Source organism: Leucoraja erinacea, chromosome 1, assembly GCF_028641065.1.
Source record: "Leucoraja erinacea ecotype New England chromosome 1, Leri_hhj_1, whole genome shotgun sequence".
NCBI lineage: Eukaryota > Metazoa > Chordata > Chondrichthyes > Rajiformes > Rajidae > Leucoraja > Leucoraja erinaceus.
Window position 1 is genome coordinate 119,272,089 of NC_073377.1, and position 26,077 is coordinate 119,298,165.

General features: G+C 43.1%; 1 protein-coding gene across 1 annotated transcript in view; it reads right to left on the bottom strand.

Moving 5' to 3' along the window:
- fut10 (fucosyltransferase 10) overlaps positions 1–26,077 on the bottom strand; it is a 49,808-nt gene that overhangs the window by 23,250 nt on the left and 481 nt on the right. Inside the window, exon 2 of the mRNA XM_055642209.1 lies at positions 15,067–15,346. Within this exon, the coding sequence (XP_055498184.1) occupies positions 15,067–15,346 (280 nt within the window). The remainder of the gene's footprint in view (positions 1–15,066; positions 15,347–26,077) is intronic.

Consider the following 26,077-nt stretch of genomic DNA (forward strand, 5'->3'; position numbering starts at 1 on the left):
CTTTGAGCATCTCCAAAATACTTTACACAAAATGCAAGGGTTATAATTACACACTTGTTACTGTGTGTTGCTTTTCACCCTCTGTTCTTTAGTCAAAGGGTGGTGAATCTGTGGAATTCTTTGCCACAGAGAGCTGTGGAGGCCAAGTCAGTGGATATTTCTAAGGCAGTGATTAGTATGGGTGTCAGAAGATATGGGGAGAGTTAGGAGGGAGCAATAGACCAGCCATGATTGAATGGTGGAGTAGACTTAATGGGCTGAATGGCCTAATTCTACTCCTATTCCTCATGACCTTCCCAATGGATGAAGCCTATCCAACGCGCAGACATGATGCTGTAACTGTTGCAAATCTTATAGTTTATTTTAATTTATTGTCATGAGCACTAAGGTACAATGAAAAACTTTTGTTGCGTGCTAACCAGTCAATGGAAAGAATACACACGATTACAATCGAGCCATCCACAGTATACAGATGCACGATAGAGGGATTAACGTTTAGTGCAAGATAAAATCCAGTCAAATCTGATTAAAGATAGTCCAAGGGGCTCCAATGAGGTAAATGGTAGCTCAGGACCGCTCTCTAGTTGTTGATAAGATGGTTTAATTGCCTGATGGCAGCTGGGAAGAAACTGTCCCTGAATCTGGACATGTGCGTTTTCACACTTCTGTACCTCTCGCCAGATTGGTGAGGGAAGAAGAGATAGTGTCCGGGGTGAGACTGGTCCTTCATTATGCTGGTGGCCTTGCCAAGGTAGAGTGAAGTGTAAATTAAGTAAATGGGAGATTATTTGGTTTGTGTGATGGTCTGGGCAGCGTCCATAATTCTCTGCAATTTCTTGTGGTCTTGGATGGAGCTGTTCCCAAACCAAGCTGTGACGCATCCTGTTAAAATGATTTCTGTCAGTGCCTCTGTAGGAGTTGGTGAGGGTTGTTGGGGACATGTCAAACTTCCTGAGCCTGCTAAGGAAGAATTCTAGGTTTGGAATCCCAGAGAAGATATCAAGCAACAACGGCCCACAATTTTACAGGCAAGGTGGTACTGGAATTAATGAAAGCCTTGCAGTACAAACATCACTTCCACTTGTCTGTATCAACCTCAATTGAATGGAGCGATCAAGCGGCAGGTTGGCCAGATTGCACGAGGAGACTGGACTAAAGTAGCCAGAGGTGTTTCCACTGACCCACATGACAATGCGCTGCTCACTGAACCGCATAACGGGCTTCTCTCCACACAAGGTAGTATTGGGACATGCCATGCACTTACCAGCCACTCCTGCCCTCTCTCTTACAGATTGGCATCCATACCATGAATGATAATATGTTGCAGTATTGTGCAGCATTAACACGGACTCTTAAAAAGTTTCCAGCAACAGGTAATTGAAGCTCAGAAGGCAGTGTCGACCAGGGAGTGTCATAAATACTGGCCAGGTTATTGGGTATTTGTGAAATCCTGCCGATGGAAAAATTGCTTTGAGCCCCGGTGGGAAGATCCATACCAAATGGCAGCACGGTGGCGCAGTGGTAGAGTTGTAGCCTTACAGCGCCAGAGACCCGGGTTTGATCCTGCCTAAGGGTGCTGTCTGTGCAGAGTTTGTACCTTCTCCCCGTGATCGCGTGGATTTCCTCCCACACTCCAAAGACGTGCAGGTTTGTAGGTTAATTGGTTTCCATAAATTGTAAATTGTCCCTAGTGTGTAGGATAGTGTTAGTGCACAGAGTGTTCACAAGATGCTTTTTGATCAAAATCTGTACAAAAATTGACACTTCCTGGCAGAATTTTACAGTGGTACGGTAACTGGGACTGTGCTGATCTCCTTGTACACAAGCAAATAAAGTGTGTCTTGAAAACAAATGCAAGTTGTCAGAGTCCAGTTGATCGGCGACGACAACCACATTTCTGACTCATGCCCTGGAGATAGTGGAAAAGCTTCCGTGAGCCAGGAAACTAATCAATTCCTGCAGCATATCCTTTGACTTTTATATCTGATACTTGGTGTAACAAGATCCAGAACTCTGTCGTACTGGAATGTACTGTGCTTTGGCACAGAATCCACACGGAACAAATGTCCCGAAGTATCACTCCAAGAGTCTTGGCAAAATCCTCGCCGATAATCCCACTAAAGAACACACCACCAAATGTCTCTCGATACAATAAGAGCCCCTCCACAGCCCCTCCACAGCCACATCTAATAAAAGTCTACAAACCACACGCTGTTGACTGAAGTTGTATAAACACTAAGTGCTGGAGTATCTTAGCGGGTCAGGCAACAACTCCTGATGACATTTATTCCAAGCACTTTGTGTGCCTCAATCTTTGACTGTAAACTTAAAAGAGAGGCCAGTGCTTTAATTTACCTCAGGTTCTATTTAACCATCATCCTTGTGCTCTCCAACCATGTTGCCCAAAGTCCCGATTTCAGAATTATTTTCATTGACTTTACAGCATTGCGTCGTCTTACCCTTCCAAAATCATCTGCTCTTCATGGCATCAACCTTTACTGATATTTTGGCACACCTCGTTACTATTTAAATGCAGATTTATGTTTGTGTTGCAGTCAATGAGGGTTTGGCTCTGCTTGGAGACAGGTTCCCACAGATGTACCATAGACGGTTGACTGTTGCCATTTATCAGGCCCAGGGAGCCGTTGCCGAGAGAGGGGAGGAGTACCTGCGCTGTAAGTATAAAATACACCGCGGGGCTTGTTTCCACAGAGGCCCAGGGAGCCGTTGGTGAGAGGGGGAGGAGTACCTGCGCTGGAACCTGCGACCAAATCGCCAACGTTCCAGAGAAGGAGTCTGGGGGAAGCCTCTGATTGGTTTACATTTTTACATTTTTGCCTTTAGGCTAAGGATTCTGGGAGGTAAGGATTCTGGGAGTTAAGGGTACAGTATTTATTAGTAAAGTTTAACAGATAAAGTTTTGTGTTTTTTAATATTTAATATAGTTAAATTGGGAGTAGGATATGTCAGTGGAGATTGGCCCCGTGGTTTGCTCAGCCTGCAACATGTGGGAGATCAGGGATATGGTCGGTGTCCCTGGTGACTATGTTTGCAGGAAGTGTGTACAGCTGCAGCTCCTGGCAGACCGCATTGAACGATTGGAGCTGCGGTTGGATTCATACTGGAGCATCCACGACGCTGAGAAAGTCGTGGACAGCACGTACAGTGAGTTGGTCACACCGCAGGTAAAAGGTAAGAGGACGGAAGGGGAACGGGTGGCCAATAGTCAGCAAAGCAGTAGGCAGGGAGTGCAGGAGTCCCCTGCAGTCATCTCCCTCCTAAACAGATATACCATTTTGGAAACTGTTGAGGGAGATTGCTCATCAGGGGAATGCAGCAGCAGCCAAGTTCATGGCACCATGGGTGGCTCTGCGGCACATGAGGGGGGGAAAAAGAGTGGAAGGGCAATAGTAATAGGGGATTCAATTGTCAGGGGAATAGATAGGCGTTTCTGCGGCCGCAAAAGAGACTCCAGGATGGTATGTTGCCTCCCTGGTGCAAGGGTCAGGGATGTCACTGAACGGCTGCAGAACATTCTGGAGGGGGAGGGTGAACAGCCAGTTGTCATGGTGCATATTGGCACCAACGATATAGGTAAAAAAAGGGATGAGGTCCTAAAGGATGAATTTAGGGAGCTAGGAGATAAGCTTAAAAGTAGGACCTCAAAGGTAATAATCTCTGGATTACTACCAGTACCACGGGCCAGTCAGAGCAGAAATAGGAGGATATTGCAGATGAATACGTGGCTTGAAAAATGGTGCAAGGGGGAGGGATTCAAATTTTTAGGGCATTGGAACCAGTTCTGGGGGAGGTGGGACCAGTACAAACAGGACGGTCTGCACCTGGACTGGAATGGAACCAATGTCCTTGGGGGGGTGTTTGCTACTGCTGTCGGGGAGGATTTAAACTAATGTGGCAGGGGGATGGGTACAAGAGAAGAGGGGCAGGGGGGTGTAAAATGAAGGTAGAAGCAATAGGTAGCAAGGTGAAAAGTAAAAGTGGCAGGCAGACAAAACCAGGGCAAAAATCAAAAAGGGCCACTTTTCAACATAATTGTATAAGGGGTAAGAGCGTTGTAAAAACAAGCCTGAAGGCTTTGTGTCTCAATGCAAGGAGTATTCGTAATAAGGTGGATGAGTTGAACGTGCAGATAGCCATTAATGATTATGATATAGTTGGGATCACGGAGACATGGCTCCAGGGTGACCAAGGCTGGGAGCTGAACATCCCGGGATATTCAATATTCAGGAGGGATAGAGAGAAAGGAAAAGGAGGTGGGGTAGTGTTGCTGGTTAGAGAGGAGATTAACGCAATGGAAAGGAAGGACATTAGTTTGGAGGATGTGGAATCGGTATGGGTAGAGCTGCGAAACAATAAGGGGCAGAAAACGCTGGTGGGTGTTGTGTACAGGCCACCTAACAGTAGTAGTGAAGTTGGGGATGGCATCAAACAGGAAATTAGAAATGCTTGCGACAAAGGCAAAGCAGTTATAATGGGTGACTTCAATCTACATATAGATTGGGTGAATCAAACTGGCAGGGGTGCTGAGGAAGAGGATTTCTTGGAATGTATACGGGATAGTTATCTAAACCAACATGTAGAGGAACCAACGAGAGAGATGGCTATTTTAGACTGGGTATTGAGTAATGAGGAAGGGTTAGTTAGTAGTCTTGTTGTGCGTGGCCCCTTGGGCAAGAGTGACCATAATATGGTTGAGTTCTTCATTAGGATGGAGAGTGACATTGTTAATTCAGAAACAATGGTTTTGAACTTAAAGAAAGGTAACTTTGAGGGTATGAGACGTGAATTGGCCAAGATTGACTGGCAATTAATTCTAAAAGGGTTGACGGTGGATATGCAATGGAAGGCATTTAAAGACTGCATGGATGAACTACAAAAATTGTTCATCCCAGTTTGGCAAAAGAATAAATCAGGGAAGGTAGTGCATCCATGGATAACAAGGGAAATCAGGGATAGTATCAAAGCAAAGGATGATGCGTACAAACTAGCCAGAAAAAGCAGCATACCGGAGGACTGGGAGAAATTCAGAGACCAGCAGAGGAGGACGAAGGGCTTAATTAGAAAAGGAAAAATGGATTATGAAAGAAAACTGGCAGTGAACATAAAATCTGACTGCAAAAGTTTTTATAGATATGTGAAAAGAAAGAGATTAGTTAAAACAAATGTAGGTCCCTTGCAGTCAGAAACAGGTGTTGATCATGGGGAACCAGGATATGGCGGACCAGTTGGAGGAATTGAGTGAAATCCAGGTTAGTCGGGAAGTGGTGTTGGGTAAATTGAATGGATTAAAGGCCGATAAATCCCCAGGGCCAGATAGGCTGCATCCCAGAGTACTTAAGGAAGTAGCTCCAGAAATAGTGGATGCATTAGTAATAATCTTTCAAAACTCCTTAGATTCTGGAGTAGTTCCAGAGGATTGGCGGGTAGCAAACGTAACCCCACTTTTTAAGAAGGGAGGGAGAGAGAAAACGGGGAATTACAGACCAGTTAGCCTAACATCGGTAGTGGGGAAACTGCTAGAGTCCGTTATTAAAGATGGGATAGCAGCACATTTAGAAAGTGGTGAAATCATTGGACAAAGTCAGCATGGATTTACGAAAGGTAAATCATGTCTGACGAATCTTATAGAATTTTTCGAGGATGTAACTAGTAGCGTGGATAGGGGGGAACCAGTGGATGTGGTGTATCTGGACTTGCAGAAGGCTTTCGACAAGGTCCCACATAAGAGATTAGTATACAAACTTAAAGCACATGGCATTGGGGGTTCAGTATTGATGTGGATAGAGAACTGGCTGGCAAACAGGAAGCAAAGAGTAGGAGTAAACGGGTCCTTTTCACAATGGCAGGCAGTGACTAGTGGGGTACCGCAAGGCTCAGTACTGGGACCCCAGCTATTTACAATATATATTAATGATCTGGATGAGGGAATTGAAGGCAATATCTCCAAGTTTGCGGATGACACTAAGCTGGGGGGCAGTGTTAGGTGTGAGGAGGATGCTAGGAGACTGCAAGGTGACTTGGATAGGCTGGGTGAGTGGGCAAATGTTTGGCAGATGCAGTTTAATGTGGATAAATGTGAGGTTATCCATTTTGGTGGCAAAAACGGGAAAGCAGATTATTATCTAAACGGTGGCCGATTGGGAAAGGGGGAGATGCAGCGAGACCTGGGTGTCATGGTACACCAGTCATTGAAGGTAGGCATGCAGGTGCAGCAGGCAGTAAAGAAAGCGAATGGCATGTTGGCTTTCATAGCAAGAGGATTTGAGTATAGGAGCAGGGAGGTTCTACTGCAGTTGTATAGGGTCTTGGTGAGACCACACCTGGAGTATTGCGTGCAGTTTTGGTCTCCAAATCTGAGGAAGGACATTATTGCCATAGAGGGAGTGCAGAGAAGGTTCACCAGACTGATTCCTGGGATGTCAGGACTGTCTTATGAAGAAAGACTGGATAGACTTGGTTTATACTCTCTAGAGTTTAGGAGATTGAGAGGGGATCTTATAGAAACTTACAAAATTCTTAAGGGGTTGGACAGGCTAGATGCAGGAAGATTGTTTCCGATGTTGGGGAAGTCCAGGACAAGGGGTCACAGCTTAAGGATAAGGGGGAAATCCTTTAAAACCGAGATGAGGAGAACTTTTTTCACACAGAGAGTGGTGAATCTCTGGAACTCTCTGCCACAGCGGGTAGTTGAGGCCAGTTCATTGGCTATATTTAAGAGGGAGTTAGATGTGGCCCTTATGGCCAAGGGGATCAGAGGGTATGGAGAAAAGGCAGGTACGGGATACTGAGTTGGATGATCAGCCATGATCATATTAAATGGCGGTGCAGGCTCGAAGGGCCGAATGGCCTACTCCGGCACCTAATTTCTATGTTTCTATCATTCCATTAGAGCAATACAGAACACAACACAGAACAGTGCAGCACAAGAACAGGCCCTTTAGCCCACAATGACTGCATCGAATATGATGCCAAGATTACCATTTATTTCCCTGCATGTAACCCATTTTCCTGCATTCCCTGCAGATCCATATATCTTTCAGTATCTTTTAAATGCCACTAATTCACCCACCACCTTGGCAGCTCATTCCAGGCACTCACCACCCTCCATGTTAAAAACTTACCCTGTACTTCTCCTTGGTAGACAAAAATGCAGGAGAAACTCAGCGGGTGAGGCAGTACGTATGGAGCGATGAAAATAGGCAATGTTTCGGGTCGAGAGACCCTTCTCCAGTCTGAAGAACGGTCTCGACCTGAAACATTGCCTATTTCCTTCGCTCCATAGATGCTGCCTCACCCGCTGAGTTTCTCCGGCATTTTTGCCTACCTTCGATTTTCCAGCATCTGCAGTTCCTTCTTAAACACTGTACTTCTCCTTTAAGCTTTGCCCCTCCCATCTTATAGCTATGCCCTCTATCATTAGATTTTTTCCATCCTGGGAGAAAGATTCGGACTGTCTACCCTATCCTTGCCTCTCATAATTTTACATACTTTTATCGTTCTAGAGAAAACAATCCAAGTCTGTCCAATGTCTATCTCCTAGTTAATACCCACTAATCCAGGAATCATTCTGGCAAACCTCCTCTGCACTTTCAAAATCTCCACTTTCTTCTTGTAATAATATGATCAAAACTGCACACAATGCTCCAAATGAGTCAAAATATATTTTAAGAACCGAGTGTACATACAATATGACCTGATACATTGCTGCAATAGATACTGCCGTTTGCTGCCAGCCAGGGACTTCAACACAGGATGTTCTAGTGATAGCTCTAGTGATAGTGCTGGCACAGTGGTACAGGGGTAGAGTTGCTGCCTTATAGAGCCAGAGACCCGGGTTTGATCCTGACTATGGGTGTAGTCCGTACGGGGTTTGTACATTTTCCCTGTGACAGCGTGGGTTTTCTCCGGGTGCTCTGGTTTCCTCCTACATTCCAAAGTTGTGCAGGTTTGTAGGTTCATTAGCTTCTGTAAATGATCCCTAGTGTGTAGGATAGAACTAGTGCACAGGTGTAGTGTACAAATTATCATTGGTCGGCACTGACTTGGTGGGCCGAAGAACCTATTTCCAAGTTGTATCTCTAAACTAAACGCTTCTGCTGTAATTTGCCTTTACAATTGTAACTATATAGAATCTACAGACACCACAACAACCTACTAGCACCACAATTCAAAATAGGCGCTAGTCAATAGGACCTTCAAGGCCACTTTGCCACTCAATTGTATTATCGCTGGTCTGCAGAGCAACCCATTGAATTATACATAGATACCAGCACCGCCATTCAATGTGATCATGGCTGATCATCCACAATCAGAACCCCGTTCCTGCCTTCTCTCCAATACCCTTGATTCCGCTAGCCCTAAGAGCTCTATCTGACTCTCTTTTGAATGCATGCAGTGAATTGGCCTCCACTGCCTTCTGAGGCAGAGAATTCCACAGATTCACAATTCTCTGTGTGATAACGTTTTTCCTCATCTCAGTTCTAAATAGCCTACCCCTTATTCTTAAACTGTGGCCTCTGGTTCTGGACTCCCCGAACATCGGGAACATGTTTTCTGCATCTAGAGTGTCCAATCCCTTAATAATTTTATATGTTTCTATTAGATCCCATCTCATACTTCCAAATTCCAGTGAGTTTTTAGCTCTCCTCCCGCTGGCAACTTGTGGTAATGCTAGTCATGTCCTGACCATGGATCCAATTCAGGAGAATTCAATTCTACAAATGAACTCAGTGGGGAAAAAGTACCTAGCTGCCACTATTAAACGTTGTGGCCTCCTTGAATCTAATAGCAGAGGAAATGACTTGAGGATGTCTCAAAGTATTTTTCAATCTATGATACAGGTTTAACCACATTTGTTTTGCAGGGCGCAGACTTGCAAACAGCAAGGTCCCTACTTCAAATAGTAACAAGATAACTCTAATCATTTATGCAATACTGGCGGAGGAAGGAACACTGGTCAGGACACCAAAGTGCACTTCATTGATTTCAATTGTACTGCAAAAGTGTGGACCAGATAATGTTTTATCCAAAGTTGCAGAAGTTCATTAGAGTATGTAACATAGAACAGTCCAGCACAAGAATAGACCCCTCAGCCCACTATAACAGCAACGGGCATGATGCCAAGACCATCACTTATCTGCCTGCACATAATCCATATCCTTTCATTCCATGCATGATCTATATGCCGATCCAAAAGTCTCTGAAATGTCACCACTCCCCGGTAGGTAGAAAGAGATTAGTTAAAACAAATGTAGGTCCCTTGCAGTCAGAAACAAGTGAGTTGATCATGGGGAACAAGGATATGGCGGACCAATTGAATAACTACTTTGGTTCCGTCTTCACTAAGGAAGACATAAATAATTTGCCGGAAATAGCAGGGGACCGCGGGTCAAAGGAGTTGGAGGAATTGAGTGAAATCCAGGTTAGCCGGGATGTAGTGTTGGATAAATTGAATGGATTAAAGGCCGATAAATCCCCAGGGCCAGATAGGCTGCATCCCAGAGTACTTAAGGAAGTAGCTCCAGAAATAGTGGATGCATTAGTAATAATCTTTCAAAACTCTTTAGATTCTGGAGTAGTTCTTGAAGATTGGCGGGTAGCAAACGTAACCCCACTTTTTAAGAAGGGAGGGAGAGAGAAAATGGGGAATTACAGACCAGTTAGTCTATCATCGGTAGTGGGGAAACTGCTAGAGTCAGTTATTAAAGATGGGATAGCAGCACATTTGGAAAGTGGTGAAATCATTGGACAAAGTCAGCATGGATTTACGAAAGGTAAAATTATGTCTGACGAATCTTATAGAATTTTTCGAGGATGTAACTAGTAGCGTGGATAGGGGAGAACCAGTGGATGTGGTGTATCTGGACTTCCAGAAGGCTTTCGACAAGATCCCACATAAGAGATTAGTATACAAACTTAAAGCACACGGCATTGGGGATTCAGTATTGATGTGGATAGAGAACTGGCTGGCAAACAGGAAGCAAAGAGTAGGAGTAAACGGGTCCTTTTCACAATGGCAGGCAGTGTCTAGTGGGGTACCGCAAGGCTCAGTGCTGGGACCCCAGCTATTTACAATATATATTAATGATCTGGATGAGGGAATTGAAGGCAATATCTCCAAGTTTGCGGATGACACTAAGCTGGGGGGCAGTGTTAGCTGTGAGGAGGATGCTAGGAGACTGCAAGGTGACTTGGATAGGCTGGGTGAGTGGGCAAATGTTTGGCAGATGCAGTATAATGTGGATAAATGTGAGGTTATCCATTTTGGTGGTAAAAACGGGAAAGCAGACCATTATCTAAATGGTGGCCGATTGGGAAAGGGGGAGATGCAGCGAGACCTGGGTATCATGGTACACCAGTCATTGAAGGTAGGCATGCAGGTGCAGCAGGCAGTAAAGAAAGCGAATGGTATGTTAGCTTTCATTGCAAAAGGATTTGAGTATAGGAGCAGGGAGGTTCTACTGCAGTTGTACAGGGTATTGGTGAGACCACACCTGGAGTATTGCGTACAGTTTTGGTCTCCAAATCTGAGGAAGGACATTATTGCCATAGAGGGAGTGCAGAGACGGTTCACCAGACTGATTCCTGGGATGTCAGGACTGTCTTATGAAGAAAGACTGGATAGACTTGGTTTATACTCTCTAGAGTTTAGGAGATTGAGAGGGGATCTTATAGAAACTTACAAAATTCTTAAGGGGTTGGACAGGCTAGATGCAGGAAGATTGTTCCCGATGTTAGGGAAGTCCAGGACAAGGGGTCACAGCTTAAGGATAAGGGGGAAATCCTTAAAAACCGAGATGAGAAGAACTTTTTTCACACAGAGAGTGGTGAATCTCTGGAACTCTCTGCCACAGAGGGTAGTTGAGGCCAGTTCATTGGCTATATTTAAGAGGGAGTTAGATGTGGCCCTTGTGGCTAAGGGGATCAGGGGGTATGGAGAGAAGGCAGGTACGGGATACTGAGTTGGATGATCAGCCATGATCATATTGAATGGCGGTGCAGACTCGAAGGGCCGAATGGCCTACTCCTGCACCTAATTTCTATGTTTCTATGTTTCTATGCATGTTACAAAACTTACCTTCAGCGGCACTGCAGTTCTGTCACTGGCCGTGTGACTGACAAGATGCTAATTTCCGAGTATGAAAATGGCCATAACTTTTTTTAATACTGAAGATATGAAAGTGAATTAGGTGTCAAATTAACATTCTTTTTATGCTTTATCTAATGGGATAAATTGCAGACTTGATTTTTTTAATCTCAAAATTTTGTAACATTGCTACTCCCAGCAGCAAATTCAAGGCACTCACCACCTCTGGGTAAAAAATTTTCCTCGCACATCTTCGTTGAACTTTGCCCCTCTCTTCTTAAAGCCATTTGAATTTTCTACCCTGGAGATAAAAATATTCTGTCTACCCAATCTATGCTATCATTAGCTACATACATTTCACAAAATCTAAATTCAAGACTGCTTTTCTAGATTGATCCCAATTTGATTTGCTGTTAAGACAGTTACCACCATTTATTTTATTTCCCATGTCTAATAGACAAATGCAAGATACATATTGCTTACTTTTTGATTACTTATTTGTCGAGGTCAATTCTTGGGAGACACCATCCACTTATTAAAAAAAGAGCTTGAAATAGAACGACAGCCAAAGTGTGAAGTGCAAAGATGTAGCAGTGTCATCTGCAATAAATCGCTGCTACATTGAAGAGCTCTCTGTAGTTATTGTCCTCCGCTTGCAAAATCCTTTTTGCTTGAATGTCACATTCCCAGTGGGCACATGACAACAGGCCAAAAAAAACTTCAAGAGAAGCTTGGTATCACTCAAGCTGCAGCATCCATCGGGAATTCCGCTTTGTTTCCCCATAATTAACCATTAGTTTGAATGTCATTCCATTGTAAGGAAAGGAATTCAATTTGGTAAAACTTGCAGTGCAGTTCGTAGATTGAAAACGCATAATAAAGGCAATTACAAACAATGGAATATTTAATCAGATGCTACTGGGAAATTTAAGTTTAATGCAGTCTTAACTAAGACTCCAACAAAATGCAAACACTTGGCTTGATTACAGCTGGCACAGTCTGTAGTAGCCAATAATCTGCCACTTCACAGTCGACAACTCCCTCTCTCTGCTGAAGGGTGACCACCAACCAACAAAGCCAAAAGTCAACCAGCCTGAAACTGTTTTTCTTTCATGTCATCTGGGTACGTTTCGGAAAAGGAACTATACATACCAAAGGATTTATCATTGCAGTGAAGACAAGCCCAGACTTGATGCAACATCTTGGAGAGGTAGCTAACCTAATTTTTGGGCGCTTTTGTGTGCAGTCATGCATAATTCAACAAATAACGATGACAAAGCTCTTTTTGTACCATTTATCCAGCTACATTTTGGCGTGAATGAAAGAAGTTATGATGAAGAGAACATTTCTGCAAGCTTTAAATCTTTACAGCAAGCATTGTTTACTTTAAGATGATGTATTAAAATATAATGGGTGCAGGAAACTGTTATACCCACAGCTGTACAATAATAAATTTCATCATTCCAAACAAATTCTGAGCTGCTTAACACAAGGATGAAGTATTTGCCTTGGTGATCTTGGTGATACATTTGGAATTACGTGCGCACAGAACATACTGACACACAGAGGTTAGACATGCTGGAGTAACTCTGGAGTAACTAATAGTAACTCTGGAGTAACTAATGCTGGAGTAACTCAGCGGGACAGATAGTATCTCTGGAGAGAAGCAACGGGGAGATGTTTCAAGAACGTTCCTCAGACTGACAGTCAGAGAAGAGGGAAACGAGATATGGAAGGATAAGGTGTGAAAACGACAAATCAAAGCAGACGCTGCTCAAGGAAATGTAGAATGGTTCATTGTTGGCTGAGGGGAAGGTGACAACAAAGCATACAAACAGTAAAACTAATCCGGAGGACAGAGAAACTAGTTAGAAAACTAGGATGGGGAGGGATGGAGAGAGAGGGGAAGCAACGATTACTTGAAGTTGGAGAAATCAATATTCATAACGTTGGGTTGTATGCTGCCCAGGCGAAATATGAGGTGCTGTTCCTCCAATTTGCATTTGGCCTCACTCTGACAATGGAGGAGGCCCAGGACAGAAAGGTCAGTGTGGGAATGGGAGGGGGAGATAAAATGTTTAGCAACAGGGTGATCACAAAAGCCTAAGTGGACTGAGCAAACCCTTGCTCTCCCTCTCTTTTCAGTCATTTCTTATATCCTGCAAACCAAAAACAAAACTGTAGCATTCTAGAAATCAGAAATAAAAACAGAAAGTACTGGGGTTTAATCAGGTTAACATTTAGGGGTTGATGTCCCTTCCCTGCATCACAACTGGAAAATTGAGAAAACGGGGTTTTAGTTTAGTTTAATTTAGTTCAGAGATGGAGCCTGGAAACAGGCCCTTCGGCCCACCCAGTCCATGCCAACTATCAATTACCGTTCACACTAATCGTATGTTATTCCACTTCATCATCCACTTTGAACACTTTGGGGATAATTATACACCCTGCAAACTCGCACGTCTTTAGAAAGTGGAAGGAAACAGGAGCATCCAGAGGTCATGGGGAGATCGTGTGAACTCCACACAAACTGCACCTGAGGTCAGGATCGAAGCTGTGTCTCTGGAGCTGTGAGGCAGCAGCTTAGACAGTGCCACCACAGTGTTTTGCATTTGAAGGATGAGGAGGGTGGAGAAAACAAAAGGAATGTCTGTGACTGTGTGGAGACCAAGATTGTCCAGGCAAATCTAAGAAAGGAAAACTAATGTTTTGTAAATTATAGCTGATCTGCCCGTTTTAGACTTTAGCTTCAGCGTGGAAACAGATCGTTCGGCCGACCAAATCCACATCGACCCATGATCCCCATACACTAGCACTATCCGACAAACTAGAGACAATTTACAATCTTTACCAAACCAAATTAACCTACAAACTAAAGGGGCTGTCCCACTGTACGAGCTAATTCAAGAACTCTCCCGAGTTTATTAAAAAAATCAAACTCGTGGTAAGCATGTAGAATGAACGTAGCGGGTACGTCGGGACGTCTCTTAGCGGGTCATAACGCTAATGGCAGGTTCTTGGGGAACGCGGTAAGCTCGCAAAGACTCGTGAAGATTTTTCAACATGTTGAAAAATGTCCACGAGAGCCCCGAGTACCTACGAGCGGCTAATACCGTAATTCTCCAAGTTCGAATTAGGGAGAGCTCTTGAATTAGCTCGTACAGTGGGACAGCCCCATTATACGTTTTTATAATGTGGGTGGAAACCGGAGCACCCGGAGAAAACCTGCAGTCACAGGGTGAACATACAAACTCCAGACAGACAGCACCGATAGTCAGGATCGCACCCGGGTCTCTGGCACTGTAAAGCAGCAACTCTACCGCTGCGGCATTGTCCCATCAGTTGGAATAAATAGAGAGAGAGATGGATGAAGACAGTATCGAGAAAGAAGGGAAAAAACATGCTGGAACACAGCAGGTGGTCGAAATCCGAAATAAAAGAGAATGCTGGAAATACTCAGCGGATCATGTAGTATCTGTATAGAAAAGAAAGAGTTCATGTTAAAGATGCTTGACTTTACATCAGAACAAGCCATTTGGGGCAAAAACTGAAAAGTATGGTTATCTGTAATTACGGAATTGGATATTGGGTTTCAAGGAATGTTTCTGCGATCAAAGGGATCAAAGAATTGTGGGTGGAACAGTAAAAAGGCATTAGAGGTAGATCACCCATGATCTTGTATGACGAGCAGGCTCAAGGGGGCAAATGACCTCCTGCTCCCACTTCCTATATCATAAGGACACTGAAATTTGACTTTAAAGAGAAAATAGGTGTTGAGAAAGTGGTTGCATGCTGTCTGATTCCTCACTCCATTAGCTTCTACATAGCAGACAGCTAACAATTACAGCCAATGTTATGCTCTTTCCAGTCTGTTCCTACCATCCCCAATAGTCTTTGTGATGGTTTACTTAATACTCATCAGTTGACAGCAGCAGACCATGAATTTAAAGAAAACTTACCGTAAAACAGGAAGGCTCGTGTCTTGTGATGATCGCGATAGGTCCTGTTAACAGTGAAGAAACAAGTATCTGCTCCACACTGGCCTAGTCGGCCTAATTCTCCAGTCAGTGGAGACCACCAGAGAATAATGGGGCAGTCAATTCCCACGTCGGAATATTTCTTCACAGTGTTCCGTAAATGTTTTGTTTCTTTCAACTGACTCCAATCTGCCACTCGGTCACTGTGTGGTTCCTCGCCTTTTATTGCCTTTGTTTCGAATTGTCCCAATTCTACCATCACCTGCAGATAAAAGCACTCCGGTTACACAGAGCTTCTGGCTGGCACAACAGTGTGAACCCAAGCACCACTTTGTTGGGTGAGGGGAATAATCTCCTTTCAAAGTGCAACACAGACCAAAGCCGACCTCAACAATTCCCACTGTCCAAACCTTTCAAATTGGACTGTCATGGAATTGTATGACCATTCTACATGAAGAAATATTTATGATCAATAATGTGCCTTCTCTTCTTCTATGCAATGCATCAACCCATTCCCTATACTTGTTTTGCATCCAGCAGATTGTGTTCTGGGTTATTATTCCAATCACATTTTTCCCCCATAAAATAAAAGAACATAAACTTTGAAATGTACAGCACAGGAACAGACCCGTCAGTTCAAGATGTCTGTGCCGAACATAATGCCAAGATAAATTAATCTAATTTGCCTGCACATTAGATACATCGCAGAAAGAGGTCCTTCGACCCACTGAGCCCATGCTGACCAGCGATCACCCAACACTGTCGTACACACTGCGGACGATTTACAATTTTTACAGAAGCCAATTAACCTACAAACCTGTACATCTTTGGAGTGTGGGTGGAAACTGGAGCACCCGAGGAAAACCCAGTCAGGTGGAAGACATACAAACTCCGTACAGTCAGCACCTGTAGTCAGGATCAGACCCAGGTCTCTGGCGTTGTATGGTTGCAACTACTGCTGCGCCACCGTGTCACCCCACATGATTCATATCCCTCCATTCCTTCCAAATCCATGTGCTTATCTAAGCAACTCTTACACACCACTACCGTATCTACTTCCACCACCACTCCTGGAGCACGTTCCAGCACGCACCACAGCTTTTGTAAAAACAAAATTTGCCCCGCATATCTCCTCTAAACCCGCTCGCCTTAAAGCTATGCCCTCCAGTCTGTGACATTTCCACCCGAGGTGAAAGATTCTGACTGTCTTCCTTGAGTGTGAATGATTTTACTAAGGCGAGGTGGTATTATTGGGTAATTGAACCCTAATAATCCTACTGCCGTAAGTAACATAAACTATTACAAAATATGAATTAGGACCAGGAGTTGGCCCTTTAAGGCTGCCCCACTATAAGTGACGTTCAAACAAAGCACAGAACGTATGCCGAACACCATCCGCCACTTCCACGATTTCCGGCAGAAACATCCTGCTTGGATTAGGAAAACATTTTGTGTCTTTTAATCTTTTATGAGCTATCTTATGGAGTAAGCTGACATATAGCCCAACTCCCATCAAATCAATCAGCTCATGCCAAGTTTTCAACAGACTGCTCCTTATGTTGACTGGTCCTTGGTCTGACCTACAACCTCTTACTGGCTATATATGATGGGGTTTGGTGTATGTATTGGTATTGGTTTATTATTGTACATGTACTAACATACAGTGAAAAACTTTCTTTGCATGCTATCCATTCAAATCATACCATACACAAATACAATCAAACCACACTCAAGTACAGCAGGTAGCGCAGAGAAAAAAATATCAGAATGCAGAATATAGTGTTGCAGCATAATAGTGTTATAGTTACAGAGAAAGTGCAGGAAAAAAGTGCAAGGTCCGTAATAATGTTAGGTTGGAAGATCGAGAGGGACCAACCGGTGGTATGTGCTTTCAAGCTTTTGTTTCTTCTGCCAACGGAAGAGTAGAGAAAAGAGAATGACCAGGGTGAGAGCATCCACATTTCTGTCAGACACAAGAACCTCACTGGATGATAATCTATTGTTTTGTTTATTTTAGATACAGCGCAGAAACAGACCTTTCGGCCCATCGAGTCTGCGCCAACCAGCATTCAACCCATACAATAGCATTATCCTACACACTAGGGACAATATACAATTCTTACTGAAGCCAATTAACCTATAATCCTGTACGTCTTTGGCGCGTGGGAAGAAACCAGAGCAGCCGGAGAAAACCCATGCGGTCACAGAGGGAACGTACAACCTCCATACAGACTGCACCCGTAGTTAGGATCGAACTCGGGTCTCTGGTGCTGTGAATGATTTGACTGGATACAATTAAGTCTATTTCTTCCCTCATCCTACATTCCATCCTCTGGCTTCCCAATTTGCATCTCATCAATCCTTTTATCTCACACCTTTTTTTAATATCTGGCCTTAATCCAATCATCTTCCTGTCAAAAATCTTCCTCTCCTGTGCCCACTTGGCTCAACTGCCCCACCTGCCAGAGTTTATTCTGCCTCTCATCCCTCTCAGCTTTCTCCCCCCCCCCCACCCCCCCCATCAGTCTGAAAAAGAATCTCAGCATGAAACGTCACCTATCTTTGTTTTGTTCTCCAGGGATGCTGCCTAACCCACTGAGTTACTCCAGCATTTTTGTCTTTTTTGGTAACCCAGCATCTGCAGTTCTTTTGCCTCCATTCTACCAGCATTTTTATTTTGTTTTTACGTCCAAGAGATAGGTTGTTGGATGTAAGTGGGCATTCACAGAACGCGTTGGTCCATGTGAATGGTATTCTGGCCAAAGTAACCTTTCTCATCCTGTCAACATAACTTTTTTTAATCATCTTCACACAATTAAAAGGGACCTTGCATTCACACATTTTGACCAAATAATAATTAAAATAAAGGTTATATTACTCAATGCATTCAAAATCTCGTTGCGGCCTGACGTTCAATAAATTTGTGAATTTTATCCACAGTAATTAAAAACAGTGGTTGTTTGGTCCAGAAAATACAAGATTATGCAGATCAACAGTGCTTTTAATTATTTTAATTTTGCTTTGAACGAAGAGGATTAGATTAAAAACCACAATCCCAAAATAACAAATTCAGCATATAATTATTAACACGTCTTGCTACAGTTTATGGAGAGAAATAATCTTGACTATTTCATTGACTATTTGAAGGGGTAGATTTGTTCAGCACGGGAACCTAACTGAAGCTTGAACTCAGGAATAGATGAAAAGTTATACTTTATAATTTATGAACCTATCTCCAATGATGTATTATTAGTAAATTATTCCATTCTTTTTTTATCATGCCGTTTGTGTTTTTTTTTCTTTCTCTTACTCCCTATCTATAAAAAAAACTAGAAGCAGAATCAATCCACAACTGATAATATTAATAATGTACGACTGATATACATGAAATGTTTTTACCATAATATGCGTTTACTTCTAATAAAAATATTATTAAAAAAAAGAAAGAAATAATCTTGCCAAACTAGATTCTAACCACTGCCAACGACTACAATGACATGAGTCGTCTCAAGAATCAACATGTATCGAGGCAGCAACAAATTTAATAAACCTTTCAAAGGGCAAACGTCACCCATTCCTTTTCTCCAGAGATGATCCCTGACCCGCTGAGTTACTCCAGCTTTTTGTGTCTATCTCGGTGTAAACCAGCATCTACAGTTCGTTCCGACACAGAAGTCAAGTCAAGTTTATTATCACATGCACAAGTATGGTGAGGTACAGGCACAATAAAAAACCTTGCTTGCAGCAGCAACATTCCGGGAACATAGATTCAGACAACACATAACACAAATTATACAAGACTGTGAAGAGAAAAAGACAATAGTACAAAACACAACAAGAAAACAAGTCCTTGGTAGTGCAAGAGGTGGTCCATGGTGTTACAGTGCTGAGGTAGGATTAACATCTCAAGAATCACAGATTGCACAACATGCACCAGGTCACACACTAAAGATACTTCATGGAGATTGCAAGATTTCTTCTGGGTCTTGGACAAGGACAAAGGTTCGTAAATTATCAAATCAATACTGTGCTCACACAGGGAGCAATGAATGCTGTTGTCAGCATTGCTACTGTGCTATTCAATATTGCACTTACACTGATTTCAATCTTGTTTGTTGTTGGATTGAAGCTCCATGCACTCACATCTCAACTTCCTGGCCTGCTCTTTACAACCTTCCATCCTCAGCATCAAATTCATAACTTCAGATTTCTGCCCTAAATTTCCCCAGACGGATGGTCTGGAGGTACTTCTACTGTTGCCACTCAAGCCCCCTTTGGTTTTTGCCATTGAGCGTCCCACACTAAATGTTTAATGTTTTATGTGTCATTCCTAACTGTTGCTATCTGTCATGTTGTCACTTGCGGGCGGAGCACCAAGGCAAATTCCTTGTATGTGAATACTTGACCAATAAACTTATTCGCTCATCTCCTTTTCATTGTATCACCATCCCATCCTCCCAGCCTGTAAATCTATTTAAAAGCCTTTAGTAAATCTCTAACGTTCAAATTCTGGTGAAGGGTCTTTAAACCAATGTTTTAACTCTTGTTTCTCTCACAAGAGATGTTTCTTACTGTTCCCACCCTTCTGATTGCCTTGCATCGGCAGTTTTTTTTTGCTTTGATAATTACATGGCTGTTGATCACAGTAGTTTATTAAATGCTGTCATTAGAAAAGAAAATCAGTGGAAGCAATAAAACGTCAATACTTCATTAATGTATATATAGACATATATATATACCAGGAGGAACAGAGTGTGGTTAGAAGAGTGTCCCACAGGCTGTAAATTACAGGTTCAGCAATGAGAAGCAGGAACTGGTAAAGGCTGCTCAGGGAGAAAGGAAAGTCTGGAAGAAGTCACAAACTGCTGGAGAATATAGCCTGCAAAAATAGAGCAAAGATAAGCAATATGCATCATCCACATAATTTCCAGTAACATCCGTTTAACTGCATGATGTAGAAACCAAAACGTACTCATAGAGTCATACAGCGTGGAAACAGGCCTTTCGACCCAACTTGCCCGTGCCATCAAAGATGAAAGGCATCCCATCTACCTTAGTTCCATTTGCCTGTATTTGCCGCACTAAACCTTCCTGATCCATGTACCTGGCTAAATGTCTTTTGAATGCTGGTAATAGTACCTCAACTGCCTCTTCTGGAAGCTCATTCAATGTACCCACCATCCCCTGTGTGAAAACATTGTCCCTCGGATTCCTCTTAAATTCTTCCCCTCTCGCATGAAACTTTTTTCTGCAGAGCTTGAAGTTGATTTAGAAAACTAAACAGTGAAAGCAAACTAAGTTGCAAAAAACAGTACCTTTGGAAGGTTCAAAGTTGACCTAGGTGCAAGTTTAGATTTTTCAACAGATACGGGGGAGTTACTGAGACAGAACATTTTGCACCTTGTATATCAGTGCAGCTATTCCATCTTCACACTTTATTGCAAGATCCCACTCCATTTTAGGTAGGTAAGGAGACATCTCTTCAAGATTGCACATAGTGCTGAAGTAATTCAGTCAGTCAGTATCTCTGGAGAACATGGATAGGTGATGTTTCTAAACGAGGGTCCTGACCCGAAATGTCACTTATCCATGTCCTCTGGAGATGCTGCCAGAACCACTGAGTAATTCCAGCACTTAGTGGTTGTGGTTTTTGTATATATATTTAAACAAGCATCTGCAGTCCCTCTTTTCTCCTCAAGGTTGCATTTCCACACCATCGCATTCCGCATTACATTTCCATTGAGCAGAGTGGGATTGAAAGATAACCAGGGAATGATAAGAGAATATCGGATCAACAAAATTGTCATGGGTACAAGAGGAACTGGCCGTAATTGGCCACAATCATTTACATTCTTTGGGAGGATCAAGCATTTAAAAGGATCTCAACAAAATCCAGGTAAATACAGCAACTTCCCACTTATTTTATAAATTAAAATTAAATTAGAAATAAACACACCCATGCATCTAAAGTCATCCATCGTTATTGGCAATTCCACCATCCAATCACATTGCTCCTTAGTACTATTTGTTACATCCAAATATGTGTGGTATGATGTGGAGAAAATAACCTGCTCCTCAACACCTTAAAGACAAAGGAAATAATAATAGACTTCAAGAAGAATAAAACGGACATGGTACCATTAATTATCAGAGGGGACTGTGTGGAGAGGGTGGTGGATTTCCACTTCCTGGGAATCCATATTGAGGAGGACCTGACGTGGAGCGTGAACCCCTCTGCGCTGCTGAAAAAGGTCCAGCAGAGACTGCACTTCCTGAGGGTGCACAGGAAGAATAACATCACTCAGAGGCTGCTGCTGTCCTTTTATCGGTGCTCCATTGAGAGCATCCTAACATACTGTGTTATGCGTGTGGTACACCAGCTGCATAGCGGCTCAGAGAAAAGCGCTCCAGAGGGCCATTGACAACACCCAGAGGATTGTCGGCTGCCCTCTCCTTACCTTGGAGGACTTACACAGTTCCCGCTGCATCAAAAAATCCCAGAATATCATAAAGGACATTTCCCACCCCGGACACTCCCTGTTTGAACTGTTGCCGTCAGGCAGACGGTACAGAACTACAAGGACAAGGACAAACAGACTTAAAAACAGTTTTTACCCCACTGCTATAAAGGCACTAAATGTATCCGCCAAGGAACGCAGGGGCGATACATACTAAGGGACTGTGGCACACTGTGAAATCGACAGAAGGATGTAAGGTTGGGTGTTTATGCGTGCTATTTTCATGATATTTATTTTAGTTGTTAATCTTTTTTTAATATTTTACCTTGCATGTATCGTTAGCTTTTAGAAATGTTTGAATGGTGCACTGACTGGCTGACATCTTTAAATTTTGTTGTACATGGTTCATGTTACAATGACAATAAAGAAAACTATACTATACTATATCTGCATTCTGAAAACCATTTTTTTTAAAGTGAAAGCTATGGCTGACATTACAAAATGTATTGCCAATTTAGATTTTAAGATGTAGAAAGAATGGATTTTCTAAGTAGAATTGAGGGGGCAGATTGGAGCGGGGGGAGAAAGCTAGAAAAAAGATGGGGATGGAACAAAACCTGGCAAGTGATTAAATGGAGAAAGGACCTGCAGATTTATACCAAAGATACAGTATCTCTCCACTGCCCCCCCCCCCCCCCCCCCCATCTGTTTGGGACAAAGACCCATCATTTATTTATTTATTTGCCTCTGTGCTCCACAATTTGAGATTTGTAATAGAAAAAAAATCACATGTGGTTAAAGTGCACATTGTCAGATTTTATTAAAAGCAACAAAGGAGTTTTTCAAAGCTAAAAAAATGGTCAATTCGTGAGTGGCCAAGTCAATCACCTGATCTGAACCCAATTGAGCATGCCTTTTGTTTACAAAGTTTTGTTTACAAAGCCCTTAACGGGCTCGCCCCCACCTACATCAAAAATCTGCTTTATCACCATACCACTTCCAGGTCCCTCAGATCGGCCGACTTGGGGTTACTGGTCATCCTGCGGTCTAGGCATAAGCTCAGGGGCGACTGTGCTTTTGCGGTTGCAGCACCTAGACTATGACACAGCATCCCTCTTCCCATCAGAACTGTCCCCTCCATCAACTCTTTTAAGTATAGACTTAAAACTTATTTCTACTCTCAAGCCTTTCGTGAGGTCCTCTGACGGAGTGCTGTATGTATTTACGTATGTATTGTTGATCTATGTATCACTGTTTGTAGCAAGTTAGTACCTACATTAATGTAAAGCACTTTGGTCAACGAGAGTTGTTTTTAAATGTGCTATAGAAATAAAATTGGCTTGACGACTTTTATATGCTGAAGAGAAAATTGAAGGGGACTAGCCCCCAAAACAAGCATAAGCTAAAGATGGCTCCAATACAGGCCTGGCAGAACATCACAAGATAATACACCCAGCAATGGTGATGTCCATGAATCACAGACTTCAGGCAGTCATTGCATGCAAAGGATATGTAACAAAATACTAAACATGGCTACTTTCATTTACATGTCATTGCCGTGTCCCAAACATATGGTGCCCTGAAATGGAGGGACTATGTATAAACACAGCTGTAATTTCAACATGGTGAAACCAAAATGTATAAAAATGGCCTTTATTAAAATCTGACAATGTGCACTTTAACCACATGTGATTTTTTTTCTATTAAAAATCTCAAATTGTGGAGTAAAGAGGCAAAAAAATAAATGATGGATCTTTGGCCCAAACTTTAGGGCACTGTAGACACAAAGTGCCGGAGTAACATCAGCAGGCCAGGCAGCATCTCTGGAGAAAATGAATAGGTGACGTTTTGGGACGGAAGCCTTCTTCAGACTTTTTTCCAGAGTTGCTGCCATCCACTGAGTAACTCCAGGACATTTTGTGTGGGAAGCATCAAGCTTCATTGTGTTCCCACTGAGCAGCTTAACCGCCAGCCGGATCGACCACACGCGCACATGCATACACACACGGAAAGCGGGAGAGCACTGTCTGAAATTCACACCCGCGATGCACTGGAAGGTAAAAAACAGCTGACACAGTTACGGTAAGTCCTTTAGATAGCGTGGAGGGGGGGGGGGGGGGAGCCAGAGAACGTTTAATAAAGTTTAGCGGGCATTTAACATTACCGGTCGGTTTACTTGCCTTTTTTTTCTCAACGAGCTTTACCTTCGACTACCTTCAATTACCTTTGATTGCCTACAATAGCATTACGACCTACTCCGACCTACCTCGACTAAACCTACGAGTAAAAAAATATCGATTTTTTTCCATGGCAAACTTTTTTTACTCGCGGGCATTTTTCAGCATGTTGAAAAACACACCGCGAGCTAGCTGAGGCCTCGAGTACGTGGGGACTACTCTTGAGCATGAAGGAGAGTTACAAAGACCTCCTAGGACCTTGTGTCGACCATGCTCCGACTATGAGTCGAGGGCACTAAACTCGCCGATTAGGTCGCCACAGTGGGACAGACAAGCAGCATACCAGCATGAACTGACAGGGGAACACAGAGATAACAATCAATGTGAATTGAATGACAAGAGTAAAGGGCCTGTCCCACCAGCATGTGATTGCATGCGTCTGGCGCGACCAGACGTGGTAGCTTGACGCGTACGGCCTCGCGGGGCCGGTCTCACTTCGATCGGCGGAGGGGTATGGGGTTGTGCGGGGCTGGTCCCGACATCGCATGGGGCTCCAAAAATCTTGCAGTCTGAAAATTCCGCACGCCAATGGCCTTTCGGCCCGCAGGCGCATTGGGGGCGTACGCAGCGTCTCGACGGCGTACGCAGTGTCTCAACGTCATATGCAGGGTCTTGACGGCGTACGCCTAGCGCGTGGCGTTGCGCGATGACGTCACCGCCAGACGCCATGTGACGTCCAAATTCAGTCGGCCCGCCTCCTGCTCAGCTGATTGGTGAGTTTGACGTAAATTACGTCACGCGCGAACTTTGCGCGTACTTACGCGTACCTACCGTGAACTTAGCGCGAACTCCGCTTCCGTTTGGTCGCGCTAGACGCATGCAATCACATGCTGGTGGGACAGCCCCTTAAAGGGTGAGAATAAACAGCAGGAGAGGTAGCAAGAATGTCTGCTGCGATAACAACATGAGAAACTCTGTGGTTTACCAACAATACCAACATTACAAAATATATTGCCACTTTAAATTTTAAGAATGTAGAAAAGATGGATTTTCTATGATTTGTGCGGTAGAATTGTTGGGACAGATTGGAATAGGGGGAAAGAGCCGAAGTAGAGAAAAAGCTGGGAAAAAACAAAGTTTGGGAAATTTCCACAATTTTTGTCATTTTTGGCAATTCTGGCACAAATTGCGGGAGTACCTCAGCGGGTCAAGCAGCATCTCTGAAGATAAAGGATGGGTGACCCTTCTTCAATTCTTTTTCTCCAGAGATGCTGCCTGACCTGCTGAGTTACCCCACTACTTTGTGTCTTTCTGTATAAACCAGCATCTAGTTCTTTGTTTCTTGGAAGAACATTTTCCCTGTATAAACACTTCCTTGAAGAAATGTTTATTCCACATATTTGGGAACAATGTACAGTCATTTTTTCATTCATTAAACAGAAATATATCAAACCATCTGTGAGTTTTTGCTAATGTGAAAACGAGAGGCTTTTGTTCAACAGTAAAAGGAGACAAGGCAAAAACAACCCCTTTTATACTCTATATAAAACGTAAATTAAGATCAGATCATCTGCTCGTATTATTTGCTCCCAGGGGACAAGTGTTTTTTTTTCCATTTATTATTAAAGATTCAAAAACTTTTCCCTTACAGGCCACCATGAAGGTGCAGAAGTTAGTCCTCTTGACTCATAACTCCAGGACCCATGTTTAATCCTGACATTGGGTGTTGTACAGAAATTGAGTGGCTTCTTCATGACATTCAAGGTTTCCATGGTGCACTCGTTTCCTTTCGCAATCTAAATGTGGGTTAACTGAGTACTGTAAATTACAACTCAGAGGAGGCAGAGTATTAAAAAGGGTATTTGATGGATTTGTGGTGGAGTAATGAGCCGATGAACAAAATAAACTGATGCGTTTGCTCTGCTGTGAGCTGGCATGGCTGTAACGGTTCAAATGTCTTCTGTATTATGGCAAGAAAGTAAATTGCAACGTAGCCATCAAAATGTTTGCAACTGGGTTTTAAATGAATGGGAACCATTTAAATGGAGGAAAATAGTTTTTATAAATTAATAACTTTTGTATGGCGATCATTTAAATGTCTAAACTATGGTTTATCCCAGGCGTTATTCATAAAGACGATGCTTGCACATATGCCTGTAAAAATCTTACATGGGCACGCATTTACCAGTCAACTTTTCAATTCGTGAATTCCTGTTTTACTTTTATAACGGGAGTGCCTTTATTAATCTATCCAGTAGTAACCACAGATGCTGTGATTCCAGTACTTGCTTTGATTTGTAATGCTTCAAACCTAACTTACTGGCCGAATTGCACTTTATGATCTTCCAAGGTGGTGAA